Source organism: Mytilus edulis, chromosome 9, assembly GCF_963676685.1.
Source record: "Mytilus edulis chromosome 9, xbMytEdul2.2, whole genome shotgun sequence".
In the NCBI taxonomy this organism is placed as follows: domain Eukaryota; kingdom Metazoa; phylum Mollusca; class Bivalvia; order Mytilida; family Mytilidae; genus Mytilus; species Mytilus edulis.
In genome coordinates, this window is record NC_092352.1 from 16114349 (window position 1) to 16129294 (window position 14946).

The window sequence follows — 14946 nt, forward strand, 5'->3', positions numbered from 1 at the left end:
TGAAATTAAAGTTATCAAATCAGTTTGTTTTTTATTATTTTTTCTCTCAATATCCTTATCATGGATCTAAGAAATCATTGCCCAAGATGTTTCTGTACCTTATTATGGATCTAAAGTACAAAACAAAACTTTAACGAACAGCAGGCATGAGGCATTTAGTTTTTTCCTTAATGCTTCATGCACATTCAATAGACCACTTTCGAGTTTGTCCTTCTCCAGAAAAAAATCGTCAATTATGCGTGCCTTTATGACGTCATTTACCAGATAGAGAGGATCGCCTGTATCCCTGCACTATTTACGTTTATCAAGGGTCTTAGTGATCCTCATTTTGCAGGATAAACTAGTAATAAGGTTTGTTCGGTAGGTACTTAATCACAATTCCCTAATGACAGCAGTGCTGATTGTCAATTATGAGAATACAATTTGCCTAATAATTTGTGCAATATAGAATCAGACTTTTCAAACCTATTGCTCAACATGGGAACGGAAGTGACAATGTCCCTAAACGCACGAATGATGTTCACTAAAACCAGATTTTTGACAGAAATGCATCAAACTCGAAAGTTGTCTATTCAAGGGAGCTAACTCTTGGCGCGACGTTAAGCGTTTGAATTCCTGCAAAACGTCACTTTTTGCGGGATGTAATGCGTGTAATGTTCCGTAATAAGAAACGTAATGTGGAATTTCGATGCTCCAATTTCTGTTTCTCCTGCATGCAAACTCTTAGACTAAGCCATTAATATTAGTGCATTTGATTCTAACAGGATAACTGTCTAATATCATTATAAGAAATAAAACAAATTACTGTTTCTTTGAGATCTTCAACAAAATATCGTATAGTGAGCAATCTCAAGACGACTGACCCTTTGGGTGCATGTCAATTATCATTTTTATTTTCATTCATCTTCCATGGCATGTTATTACAGCACAGGAAGCCAATGATATTTTAAAACTAATACCGAAAATGTAGGTACACGCCGCTAATATAAACAATGATACAACTTTTATAAAAGAACAAAGTTCTTATTTCTTCCACGTTGCACGTATTTTATCTAACAAAAGGCAACAGCCAACAATATGACGGGACGTATTATTGTATACAAATGCCCGTGTCCGTCTGTCCGTCGTAAACATGGTACAGCATATTATCCAAATTTCATTAAACTGAACATGGTTCTTTTTTCAGTCATGATGGTCAAACGATTTGTTTAATTTTAGTGAACATTTTAACTTAAACAGGTTTTTTTCACAGTTACAAATGTAGCACTGTATCTGAAATACGATTTATGACTATTGATAAAAAATTTACACACTTCTTAGTTATATTAATCTGAAGATCTGTATATACTTTTTGAGGATGATTTAAAATTGTGATTTTAGAGTTATTGAGTTTATGACAAAAAAGGGGTTTTCACATGTCGCGCCGCATCTCAGAAACTATTATAAAACTTCACATACTTTTTATTTGAATTATTGAATTAAATTCTTAAGATGTGTATACTTTTGCGTGATGATTCTTTAATTCATTTTTGAGTTCTTGAATTTTTATTGAGCTTCAATTTGGGGTTTATATAAAACATGTTGTGATATACAAACTTCAAATCTTATTGAGCAAGAATAATGAATGGTCAAGATATATTTAGCATGACTTCCTGTACAACCCCCGTGTTATTTTAAAAACATGTATTATGTTTTTTCATAAGACGACGGCATATCATACGCTCGTAGCACAACTGTTTATTTTGTTCTTTATAATTTTTTTTTATAAATATGTTAGAGAAATGACGGAATGACAGCAAATACAATGCAATTTCCAATATAATCAATATTTCCAAATGGCATAACTCTTTTAAAGGATAGTTGATATGCACTGATTTTCGAGCGTGTCCATACGATATCAGTTTTATAGAAAGTTAGCAAGATTTGTACACTTGAAAAACTTAATTAACCAGAAGGACCAGAAAGACAGACAGAGGAATGAACTTGCGATGTTTTATGTACGCGCTATATGGTGAAAAAAATATATAGTTAGGCCAATAAAATTAGGAGAGAAGGATTTTAATCGCAACTAATCCAATCGTTTTTGCCTAATCAAAAAATTCAAAGTTATAGTTTCATTTTTTTGGACAAAAGCATTCTTTAGCAAATTGAAGATTCTCCTTTATAAGATTTTGCTTTTGTTTTCTGACCACATGAAACAGAAGATGTGGTATAATTGCCAATGAGACAACTTTCAACAAGAGACAAACATGACACAGAAATTAATAACTATAGGTCACCGTACGGTCTTCAACAATGATCAGCTAAAAAGATCGCGAAATGACAATGTAAAACAATTCAAACGAGAAAAGTAACGGCATAATTTATGTGCTGCAAGTTATGTACAAAAAAAGAAGTTTGCAGAATAATGCTGAGTTCACAAGTAATTCCAATTCGATTCCCATTTACTAATTCGAATTAGTTTAATTCGCATTCGAAATGTTTGTACGTACTAACGTAAATTCTTATTCGAATTGCAATGCGCGTTAAATTTGATTTACTGTCCAAACGACGTTAACTTTTAATTCATAACAACAAAACCGAATTTCTCAGTAATTAAAACGTGAATAAAAGGATTTTAAGGAATATTTGTAATGAAACAGCAGCCAACCAAACAAAACAAAATAAATCTAAAGGTTAACATACGGTATGAAATAATATACGAGTGTGTACAGTAAATGTACCTGTATGTCAAGTTCTAAATTGCCGAGACTGTAATTTTAAAAGCCGTAAAAATTATCAACATTCCGTAATAACTTTTCTTGAGATGTTTCTCACTTAGACCACAAAAAGAAAGTGGGATTTGTTATTCACATGATTTTATTTCCGGAAACAATTTTACCAATTTATAGATAGTATTTGACACATGTTACGAGCAATATTTATACATCTGAAAAATGTCTCCGGTCATTTTCAGAGATAACGTCGAAATTGTCTGCCAGCGACGTCGTGCACTTTAGCGCTAACGTTGAGGTTACAAAGGGGGGACGCAATTTTTAAGATAAATCGCGTTTATCATGGAATCAAGCACGGTGACCTATATTTTTTATTTGGGATTTTGAGAAAGCATGACAAAATGCAGTTTATGCAGAAAAATTATAAAAATGACATTTTCAGAAACAGTTTATTTCCATTTTTTTAGGTTTTAAAAAATACCACTTTGAGCATCTGGTCTGCAATGACAAGCAAGGCTTATAATCGTATAGTTATTCATGTAGTGATTTATTTTTTCCTTTTTTGTCACTTATCACAGCTTCAGATCGAACCCGATCTTAATAAATTACGACGAAAAATATCTGCTCCAAAATATTTTTTAACATTGCCTCATTTTTTACAAAATTGCACAAATCCCCAATTTTCAGCCTCAATTTTCTCGAAAACAAGCACGGTGGCCTATGTTTTATTTTGTGTTTTATTTTATAACTCGCCAAGGCCTACATCATATTACAAATTTATAAAAATGACATTTAATCGAGAAACTGTATCGGATGCCCTTAAGGACTGTCTACCAATCTTTATAAGCAAAACAAAAATCACATTCCATAACTTGTAAATATTTAAAATCATTTAAATAGAAAGGTAACACATATGGAAACCTGAACATAAGATAAAAGTGAGAAAATTAATCATAGTAGATGTACAAAATACATTATCATTCTCAACTTTAACCTACAAATAGAATCTTGTGACAAATCTATGCAAAGAATGTGTTTAAATTGCATACATATCAAAGAGACCAAGAGTTGCAATTTCTGTCAAAAAACACCCACTGACTTTTAAACAGTGAAAAAAACATTTCATGCTCAGAGGGTATCAAATGCTCAAAGTATCAATTAACAAACAGCGAGTGTTGGGCAGATATCAAAATCTTGAGGTCTAGTAATTCTTGAATGATTAAAAACATTTATAGAAGTTCTCAGTGAAAAGTGCATTTTATCTTTTACTTCAGCTTTCATGTTTAATGCTTTACCTTCAAATCCTCAACTGATGGTATATCCAGATTTAAATTTTTCCACTTGTTAGAAGTATCTGCTTTCTGGTATAAGAGTAATGTCTTTGACTGATCTTTACCAGTGTAGCTTATATCCAGGTAGAAATTGGGATCATTTGCATAAACTGTAATCTGGTATAACAACTGTAAACATCTATCTCCAGCTTATACATGAAAAATACAACAAATTGTGTTATGAAGTACTTAAATGCTTGCACTGCCTTTCAGGTTTTTTTTAATTTGATAAAAAAATATTTTAATTAGAAATTCTTGAGAAATATGTAAAATTTATTTATTTGGACTGTTAATCAATGATGTTTTTTTTTTTCTAAAAGTGAATCAAAGAAAGTTCTTAATGATTTGTATCATGATTAATAAAAGTTTAACCATACTAGGGTATAGTGCACAAAAATGGTAGTCAGACAATATCAATATTTTAAAGATTAATTTACAACTTAAGGGGGTTCGCGGGTCTAAATCATTTATATAAGATTTCTCTATTATATTTTTCCATAAATGAACTTTATCTTATAGTTAATAGAAAAATAAAATAAAAAAGTGGGGTCACCGTTCATTTGCGCTCACAATCTGCCTTCGAAAGAAGCATACATTTTTGTAAAGGCGTTTTTTTTGGTTAAAGTAATAGGAGAAATAAAGGTAATATCGAAATAAAAAAAAGTAATTTATTACAGAAATCGCTAAAATTTTACAATAATTTAGATTAAGTACAGCTTATATGGAAATTATATTAAAAAAGATAGGTCACCGATGAGTTGAAAAAGATATTTCAATTTTAGAGCCAAAAAATGGCATTTGTCCACCAAAGGGAGATAATTTGGAACTTTTTCAATGATGTATACATTTTGCAAGTCATCTGGGGCCAACACGAATTGATTGCTTTGAATGATTTTTGTACCATATGATAAAGTAACAACTACAAAAGGAAATAAATAAAATTTGTAATGAAAACCAAATGTTTGATTTTTTTCTGAAATTTTTATACCCTCGAGCCTCCTTAAGAGTATACTATTTTTAATGAAAAGAGAAAAATAAATAAATACTTTTAGATAATTCTAGTTATGTAAATACACATCCATCAACCTATTGTTAATAAACAAAATATTTGTTTATTGTTGAAAAAAAATTTCTAGCAATATGAATTCTGATGTAAAAAGACAAACTCTTCAGATTGTTTTACAAATAAATAACATTTTTCAGATGCTTCTGTCTCTGGCCTTTATCAGTTTCTCTTTTATCTCCCTATATTAATTTACGAGAGACACTAAAGAAAGCCAGGAGCTGAAACTTCTGCAAATGGTTTTTATAAAACAATGCAATCCAAGTTCTTTTTGTAATTTCTACACAAGAATAATGATACCTTCAAATTCCAAATTAGTAACAAGTCGAGCAACATCCCCATAATATGTCAGTTTATAAATATATAGACCAGCCATAATATGACCTGTCTGTGGGTAAACTGTTCTGGAACTCATATAAAATGCCTACAAAATAATTAATACAATTAATAAAATCTAAAAATATCTGACATATGAAAATGTTTTTGAACTCACTTATACCTCTATGTAAGTATGTCTATAAAAAGATTTTCAGAACCCATGAAATTTTTTTTTTTTTTTTTTAGAAGTTTGTTGTTTAGCAAACACAGGTTTCATTATATACACAAACTGTATATAACACCTATTTAGTCACACAGCTATGTTGCACTATTGAAACTGTACCACAGATAAAGGATGACAAACTTGAAAATTTCATAAATTGAAAATTACCTTCCTCTCATTAATTGCATCAATATTGTAAAGTTTGGAAGAAATCAATCCAGGAAAACTTGAGTTAGTGAACTATTTGTGAAAAAGAAATGCCTTAAATGTAACAGTAGGTTCTGTAACTATTAAATAACAAATATAAAAAAATAAATGAAAGGGAACTTTCTGTTGTCAATTTTAATACTGTATTAAAGTTATAATAGAATTGGTTTTAGTGAATTGAGTTATCTTACAAAGCGTGTACAGACACACTTAATTTAAGGACAGACGAATGAAAACCCTTAAAATTTGTAAGCATTTTTATTGAATAACTTTTTGAAAAAGTCAACCTACAATTTTGGCCTTTATATAGATTTGTGTTGTCTTGCTATCATTTTGGCTTTTCAATAAGTTTTTTTTTTTATCTTTTGTAGCATTTCAAACAATAGGCAAAAATGAAAAAAAAAGGTAAAATTCATCTTTTAGAGAAGCTAAAATGATATCTTATTATGCCAAGAAATGCAGAACTTGAAATTTACAAAACTAATTCATACCGATAACATGCTCCATTCTATATCAGTAGTTCTGTCAGAATCCATAAAACAATTTCCAAGTAAATCTGTTTCAAAGTCACATGTTACAACAGCTGTGGCTAAAATAAAATATATGGTCAGTGTAAGTATGTCTATGTAGTAAGAATGAAATCCACTCTTTACTAATTTAATTTTTGCAAACAGACATGTCTCATTGAATAAATAAAAATAGCTTTTGTTCTCTGTAAATTAAAGTACATTAAATTGGAACTTAAACTTTCTTTTTTCTCATTCACTGATAAAATTTAGCTGTACTACTAGTGCTGAAACACACTAAGGATCAAAGTTTGGTTAGAATTTGTTCATAAGTAAAGGCAGTATCTCGTCTGGTGCATACAAATCAGGTGAGCTAATAAAAAATAACTTTACCAGTCACTTTGTTACAAGTAGTTCCACTGTAGCCAGGTAAACATAAGCAAACAAAGGTTCCATCCCCTGGTCCTTCTAAACAGGTTCCTCCAGAATCACAGGGATTATTATGACAACCTGAAATAAAATCAGAATGTAATCATTTTCCTTTGAAATTCTTATTTTAATGTCATTGTCAGTAATGGTTGTGCTGTAGGACATTTCTAAGCATGTGTGAGGCAAGTATATTATGAGTACTATCGTCCTTTTTCTGTATTTGCTATTTTTTTCTCTGTATAACCATTGAAATGGATAGAATTTTTATAACAAAAAAAATCATATTTAAGTGATAGATTTGAACATTAAATTCTGCAAATTAGATAAATTTTGTAAAATTTGGCCACAAATTGTACATGTCCTTATGTGTTTATACTTATATTTTAAAGCTGTTGTAACAGTCATCCTTTTGGTTGGTCAGTAAATTTACATAACAATTTTAAATTCAATTTCAAAGAAGTTATTGAGACCAATTTTATTTCATTTAGTCCAGTGGTTTCAGGTGAGAGCAACAGTATATAAATATTCCAACCTGCATTGAATGCCTCAACAATCATAAAGAATCCTCTAGTTGGCTCCTTGCTGCTGACAAACTGACTATCAAATTTAAACATCATCAAGTTGTATTCTCCATTATTAGTTGTTTCATATTCTAATGTCTGTCCACCTTGTAGCTCTCCACATTTTCTGAAGAAAAAAAGCAATGGTTTTAATATTATTCAATAGCTGTACTTTACTTCTTAAGAGTTGGTTTCTCTGAAAACATTGAACTGCAAACTTGTTTTACACAGATTTACAGAAAGACAGGTGAATAAACTTGACATTAAATTAAGAAAAACTTCATTTACAAGACAAAAATTTTATCAATGTTGCATCATTTCAATAGAAATTGTCAATTAATGACTGTAGGGTAAGGTATTATGAACATCAAAATCTATACATTTAGACACAATGTTCAAACATGAACATGTATCTATAATGGTTTACTTTTACAAATTGTGACTTGGATGGAGAGTTGTCTCACTGGCACTCGAAACACATCTTATATCTATTATCTATTTTTCTAATTGGTCAACACTTATTGAAAACTTTTCTTACAACTTACATAATTCCTGGCTGTGCAATCAAATTATACTGAACTTCTAACCAATGATAACATCTAGTCAGTTCATGATTATAAGCTATGTCCATGTCTGTTATGGTGGCCTTTATTTTAGCACCTGCTGGAGCCTACAGAAATAAATAATAATCTTATTCAAAGAATTTGATACATGACACATAAAGGTTAAAAATAGAAAAATAATGTGTCTGAGGACACGAATGCTCAAGCTCAAGCTTGAAGTTTTCCATTTTAAAAAGGGGCATAACTCAAGAGTGGTAAGTGACTCACTGCCAAAATTCAATATCTTATCTGCAAGTTTTGGTTCTTATCATTGTGAATAAATTACATAAAATTTGCATGAGTTATAACTTAATGAATTGAAACTATAGGTTAAAGTGTGTAGAACAAAATTGTTTGCAATTTTCCAAGTTTTAAAGGGGCATAATTCTAGAAGGTTAGATGACTCGCTGCCCAAATTCGAATTATGTCTGCTAGTTTTGGTCTTTAGCAGTGTGTACCGTAGTTTCTTAAAATTTGGATTAGGAGTACTTCAAGTTAGTGTGCAGAAAATCAAAATTGAAACTTAAATGAAGAAGAAGAATCAAAAATGTGTCCCAAGTACACGGATGCCCCATCTGCACTATCATTTTCTATGTTCAGTAGACCATGAAAAGGTGATAAAATCTCTAATTTGGCATTAAAATTAGAAAGATCTTATCATAGGGAACATGTTTACTAAGTTTCAAATTGGTTGGACTTCAACTTCATCAAAAGCTACCTGGACCAAAAACTTTAAACTAAAGCGGGAAGAACGAACGGTACGACAGACGAACGAACGGACAGACGGAAGGACGCACAGACCAGAAAACATAATGCCCATAAATTGGGTATAAAAATACATATTTACATACCTTTAAAGCCCAAACACAGTTGTCCCCAATACTGTATGGTGATGGATAATTTGAAGATTTGATCATGTAAGGTGTACCAACAGTTAAGTCAACTATACCTCCACAGTCTAAAATAAAAAAAAAAGATAAATGTAAAAAGTGAAAACCAAAATTAACATTTTTAAGAAACCATATTTTAAAAAACAAGAGTGCACACGCTGAAATGTCTCGCCTTCTATACTAATCATTGATATTATGTTGATAGTCCTAAGTATAAAGCTAAGCTTTATAACAATTGTCACATAAACTTAACATTAACCAAGATAACTAAACAAAGACCAATGAACCTTGAAAATGAGGTCAAGGTCAGATGAACCATGCCAGGCAGACATGTACAGCTAACAATGCTTCTATACAACATATATAGTTGACCGATTACTTATAGTTTAAGAAAAATAGACCAAAAGGCAAAACACAAAACCATAACACTGTGCAATGAACCGTGAAAATGAGGTCACGGTCAAATAAAACCTGTGCGACTAACATAAAGATCATAAAATATTTCCATACACCAAATACAGTTGACCTATGGCATATAGTATTAGATAAAAAGACCAAAACTCAAAAACTTAACTTTGACCACTGAACCATGAAAATGAGGTCAAGGTCACATGACATCTGCCCGTTAGACATGTACACCTTACAATCGTTCAATACAACAAATATAGTAGACCTATTGCATATAGTATGAGAAAAACAGACCAAAACACAAAAATTTAACTTTGACCACTGAACCATGAAAATGAGGTCAAGGTCACATGACATCTGCCCGATAGACATGTACACCTTATAATTGTTCCATACAACAAATATAGTAGACCTATTGCATATAGTATGAGAAAAACAGACCAAAACGCAAAAATTTAACTATAACCACTGAACCATGAAAATGAGGTCAAGGTCAGATGACACCTGCCAGTTGGAGATGTACACCTTACAGTCCTTCCATACACTGAATATACTAGCCCTATTGCTTATAGTATCTGAGATATGGACTTGACCACCAAAACTTAACCTTGTTCACTGATCCATGAAATGAGGTCGAGGTCAAGTGAAAACTGTCTGACAGACATGAGGACCTTGCAAGGTACGCACATATCAAATATAGTTATCCTATTACTTATAATAAGAGAGAATTCAACATTACAAAAAATTTGAACTTTTTTTTCAAGTGGTCACTGAACCATGAAAATGAGGTCAAGGACATTGGACATGTGACTGACGGAAACTTCGTAACATGAGGCATCTATATACAAAGTATGAAGCATCCAGGTCTTCCACCTTCTAAAATATAAAGCTTTTAAAAAGTTAGCTAACACCGCCGCCGCCGCCGGATCACTATCCCTATGTCGAGCTTTCTGCAACAAAAGTTGCAGGCTCGACAAAAATCAAGATTTTTATCAGATATTCCCTATAAGATAAACAATATATCATAATGAAACTCCATGTCTGCTAGCCAGGCAAAACAAAAAGTAGACAACTGTTTTGATCTACGATAGTTAAGCGACTGACAAGACCATGCTGTGGTGAGGACATAAAATCAAAGCTTTGGTGAGAACATAACATTACAGCTCAAGTAAAGACATAAAAATAAATTTTTGGTGAAAACGCTTCTTACTTCCTTCTGTTTCAGTACAAGTTGGTCCTTTTAGTCCTTCTGGGCATAAACACTGACACTGGAAATCTACAAATCCACCATTTTCACACACTGGAGGTTCACTGCAATCTTCTGTTAATATAAACAATATAAATATTGTATAATATATTTCTACAATCAAACATTTGATCTACATAATAAAGATTGTGAAGTGTGGATGATACAGACAAACTTGAACTAAAATAGAAAATGCCTTTATACATCTATCTACTAATATCCTTCTTATATTGTCTCTTGACCATTGTCCTTCACTTTCATCAGACCATATTTATTGTCCTCTGATCTTAGTTATGACAAAAAATAAACAATATTATATATATATCTCTTTCAGGGAATTCTGAGGAAAAGGGGAGTTATACTCCTAATGCCTATTAGAAAAATATTCTATCCTGGTACCTTTTTAGATACTGTGGATTCATTTATTTTCATGGGTATCATTTTTTGTGGATTGCTGAAAACTTGCATATTCGTGGATACTTGATTTCGTGGTTTTGACAACCTCTGTGTACAAAGCCTATTGAAAATATGATATTTGTTGAACATTTGAATTCGTGGTTCACCAGTACCCACGAAACCCACGAAAATTGGTATCCAATGAATTATAATGAATCCACATTAATTCAAATTGAGATAAACAACTTACTTGTACACTGGTATGTATCCGTTATATCTTGTATATCATAGAAAGTGAGGTTCCTCGTCTGTTCTGTGAGGAAGTTAAGTTTAGAATCTGTCAAGTACATACTCTTCTTCTGATTACTGGTACTGAAAGACTGAAAACACATATTCACTTTAAATATGTACTAAAACATAATCCATGTCAACAGTAATACAACATATTAGATGAATAAAAAGGGATGTATTGTATACATATAAAAAAATTCTCCAAAGATTAGAGTATCAGGACAAAATCAGTACTAGGGTCTTTAAAAATAAAGTTTATAAAAGTTAACTATTCCTTCTCAGATCAAAATAAGCGAAGACATCAAGGAAAATATCATTTCATAATTGAATTTTGACCAAATGAAGAACTGAAGACAAGACATCCAGAGTTTGATCATGAAAAATAAGAGAGGGAGGGTTGGAGGGGTCCTGATCCCGAAATCCTAGACTTAAAAACATGAAATCCCGAGGTGTTGAATTTGAAAAAAAATAAATCCTGACATCCCAAAATTTGAAAAAAGAATTCCCGGATCCCGAAAGGATCAATCCCGAAATCCAGAGCTTAAAAACACCCTGAATACCGATGTCTTGAAAAAGGTCCTTCCCCCTCATAAAACCATGACAAGAGGCTGTCACAACGACAGCAAACCGGATTTAATAACATTTATTTGTATCCTGGCAATATCACAAGAACCATTACTGATGAATGGTGAAAGTGAAAATCGTCAATATCAAATTTGACCTCCATTTTGTCATCAGTATCAACATATTAAAATTTCAAAAGCTTAAATTGAATGGTTCATGAGTAAATGCAACAACGTGAATGGAAACGACATTTTACGATCTTTCAAGAACCATAACTCCTGAACGGTAAAAGTCAAAATCATCATTATTGAACTTGACCTCTATTTTGTCATCAGTAACAACATATTAAAATTTCAAAAGCTTTGGTTGAATGGTTCAGGAGAAAATGCACGGACACGACGGGAAAAACCATTTTTCAATCTTTCAAGAACCATAACTCCTGAACGGTAAAAGTCAAAATCGTCATTATTGAACTTGACCTCCATTTTGTCATCAGTAACAGCATATTAAAATTTCCGAAGCTTTGGTAGAACAGTTCATGCATAAATGCACGGACACGAATGGAAACTCCATTTTTCAATCTTTCAAGAACCATAACTCCTGAATGGTAAAAGTCAAATTCGTCATTATTGAACTTGACCTCCATTCTGTCATTAGTAACAACATATTAAAATTTGGGAAGCTTTGGTAGAACAGTTCATGCGTAAATGCACGGACACGACTGGACACTCCATTTTTCAATCTTTCAAGAACCATAACTCCTGAACGGTAAAAGTCAAAATCGCCATTATTGAACTTGACCTTCGTATAGTGGTCAGTAATAACATATTAAAATTTTAAAAGCTTTGGTTGAACGGTTCATGAGTTAATGCACGGACAACATTTGATTGCCGCCCGACCGCCTGCTGTACATCCCCAAATCAATAACGGACATTTATGTCACAAAAATCCGGTTCAAAACATTTAAATCCTCTCAGACATCTCAATCTTTTTATCTGTGGAGCATGCTCACTTTGATAGTGTTAATCTTATCAAAGTCAGTCAAACATTTAGGCTTAAAATGGAATGATAAGATATTGTTTGATTCCTGATCTTCTGCAATACTTACAGATAAGCTATACTGTAGAACAGAGTGCTGGTCATATGGGTTATGATTGTTTGTGTAAGCCATATCAAAATTGTATGCCCACATAACTGGTATATTTTGCCAGTTGGTTCTGAGATATGGGTACCTATCATAACGGCTCTGTTCATGTAACTGTCCTAAAGCATGGCACATTTCATGGATAACTGTTTCAACCTAGAAAAAAATATTTGAATACAATGGTAAAAATTGAATTTTATATATCTAAATACATTAATGAATTTAAAAACTGTAACAGGAACAAAAGTGCTGAATATGAATCTTGATAGTTATGTAACAAAACATATTAAGGTTCTACTACAAAGTGCTGCATTTCAGGACAGGTTTGTAAGGATGCAATGTTACAAGTTATTATTCAATAAAATTTTATCCCTTTGAAACTTATTTGGTCATACTAATACAAAGAAGTGAAAATATGGAATACACTTCTATAAATTTTGTCTGATCTGTTAAAATGACACAACTTACATTTATACATCCAGGATCTTGCAATGTGATACTTTGTTTACCACCAACAATACCAATCCAAGATCCACATCTGTAATCAGAAGGCAGAGGATACATAGGTCATATTTTAAAAAAGAAAAGAAACAAATATATTGTATTGGTGCTTTTATTGTTAAGGAAAATATTAGTCTCCATATAAATTAACTGATTTATTTCTTGATCTAGGTGTTGCTTTTTTTTTACTGATCAAGACTACATAAATTCAACATCCAATGTTATCGTCACATTTGTGAGAAAAAGCTATGTTTCTTAAACTTTGAGACTTTCTAAAGGTTGCATTGATACTGCCATCACATGTCATTGGTTTATTTATACATAGATATAATGTTTAAAGTGTTTATACAAATTTTGAACGTGTTCTGTACTATATGTATTGTATTATCTTGCACATAAATGTTGCTTATTATTCAATAAAAGTTCATTGATTGACAATATCTTACCCTCCCCCATCTTCAAATGATACATAGTTTGCCTGATCATCTCTTGGTATCCACTGGACACATGTGTGTTTATTGAATTCTTCTATTGAATCAGTAATCAAGGTCTTAGATGCACCATTGCCTGTAAATTAAAGAATAAAATGATTGAATGGAAGTCTCTTTATATTTAGAAACACCTGAGAGGTAAAGAGTGAACTATATACAATTTTCATTCATGAATTTGTTTTAATATACTATTACAAACTAGAGGCTCTAAAGAGCCTGTGTCACTCACATTGGTATATGTGAATATTAAACGAAGGAAGCAGATGGATTCATGACAAAATTGTGTTTTGGTGACGGTGATGTGTTTGTACATCTTACTTTACTGAACATTCTTGCTGCTTAAAATTATCTCTATCTATAATGATCTTGGCCCAGTAGTTTCAGTGGAAAATGTTAGTAAAGTTTACAAATTTTATGAAAATTGTTAAAAATTGACTATAAAGGACAATAACTCCTTAGGGGGTCAATTGACCATTTTGGTCATGTTGACTTATTTTTAGGTCTTACTTTGCTGTAAATTATTGCTGTTTACAGTTTATCTCTATCTATAATAATATTCAAATAATAACAAAAAACAGCAAAATTTCCTTAAAATTACCAATTTAGGGGCAGCAACCCAACAACCGGTTGTCAGATCCATCTGAAAATTTCAGGGCAGATAGATCTTGACCTGATGGACAATATTTTGTCAGATTTGCTCTAAATGCCTTGATTTTTGAGATGTAAACCAAAAACTGCATTTTCCCCCTATGTTCTATATTTAGCCGTGGCGGCCATCTTGGTTGGATGGCCGGGTCACCGGACACATTTTTTAAACTACATAACCCAAAGATGATTGTGGCCAAGTTTGGATTAATTTGACCCCGTAGTTTCAGAGGAGAAGATTTTTGTAAAAGATTACCAAGATTTATGAAAAATGGTTAAAAATTGACTATAAAGGGCAATAACTCCTAAAGGGGTCAACTGACCATTTTGGCCATGTTGACTTATTTGTAAATCTTACTTTGCTGAACATTATTCCTGTTTACAGTTTATCTCTATCTATAATAATATTCACGATAA

At 31.8% G+C, this 14946-nt stretch overlaps 1 protein-coding gene across 1 annotated transcript in view; it reads right to left on the reverse strand.

Moving 5' to 3' along the window:
- Positions 1-14946, reverse strand: part of LOC139489841 (MAM and LDL-receptor class A domain-containing protein 1-like) — a 77473-nt gene that overhangs the window by 43203 nt on the left and 19324 nt on the right. The window contains exons 6-17 of the mRNA XM_071276687.1: positions 13840-13960; positions 13361-13430; positions 12857-13048; positions 11144-11273; positions 10462-10572; positions 8805-8911; positions 7897-8021; positions 7324-7478; positions 6756-6872; positions 6348-6445; positions 5409-5532; positions 4010-4194 (exon numbers count right to left, since the gene is read on the reverse strand). Of these exons, the coding sequence (XP_071132788.1) occupies positions 4010-4194; positions 5409-5532; positions 6348-6445; positions 6756-6872; positions 7324-7478; positions 7897-8021; positions 8805-8911; positions 10462-10572; positions 11144-11273; positions 12857-13048; positions 13361-13430; positions 13840-13960 (1535 nt within the window). The remainder of the gene's footprint in view (positions 1-4009; positions 4195-5408; positions 5533-6347; positions 6446-6755; positions 6873-7323; positions 7479-7896; positions 8022-8804; positions 8912-10461; positions 10573-11143; positions 11274-12856; positions 13049-13360; positions 13431-13839; positions 13961-14946) is intronic.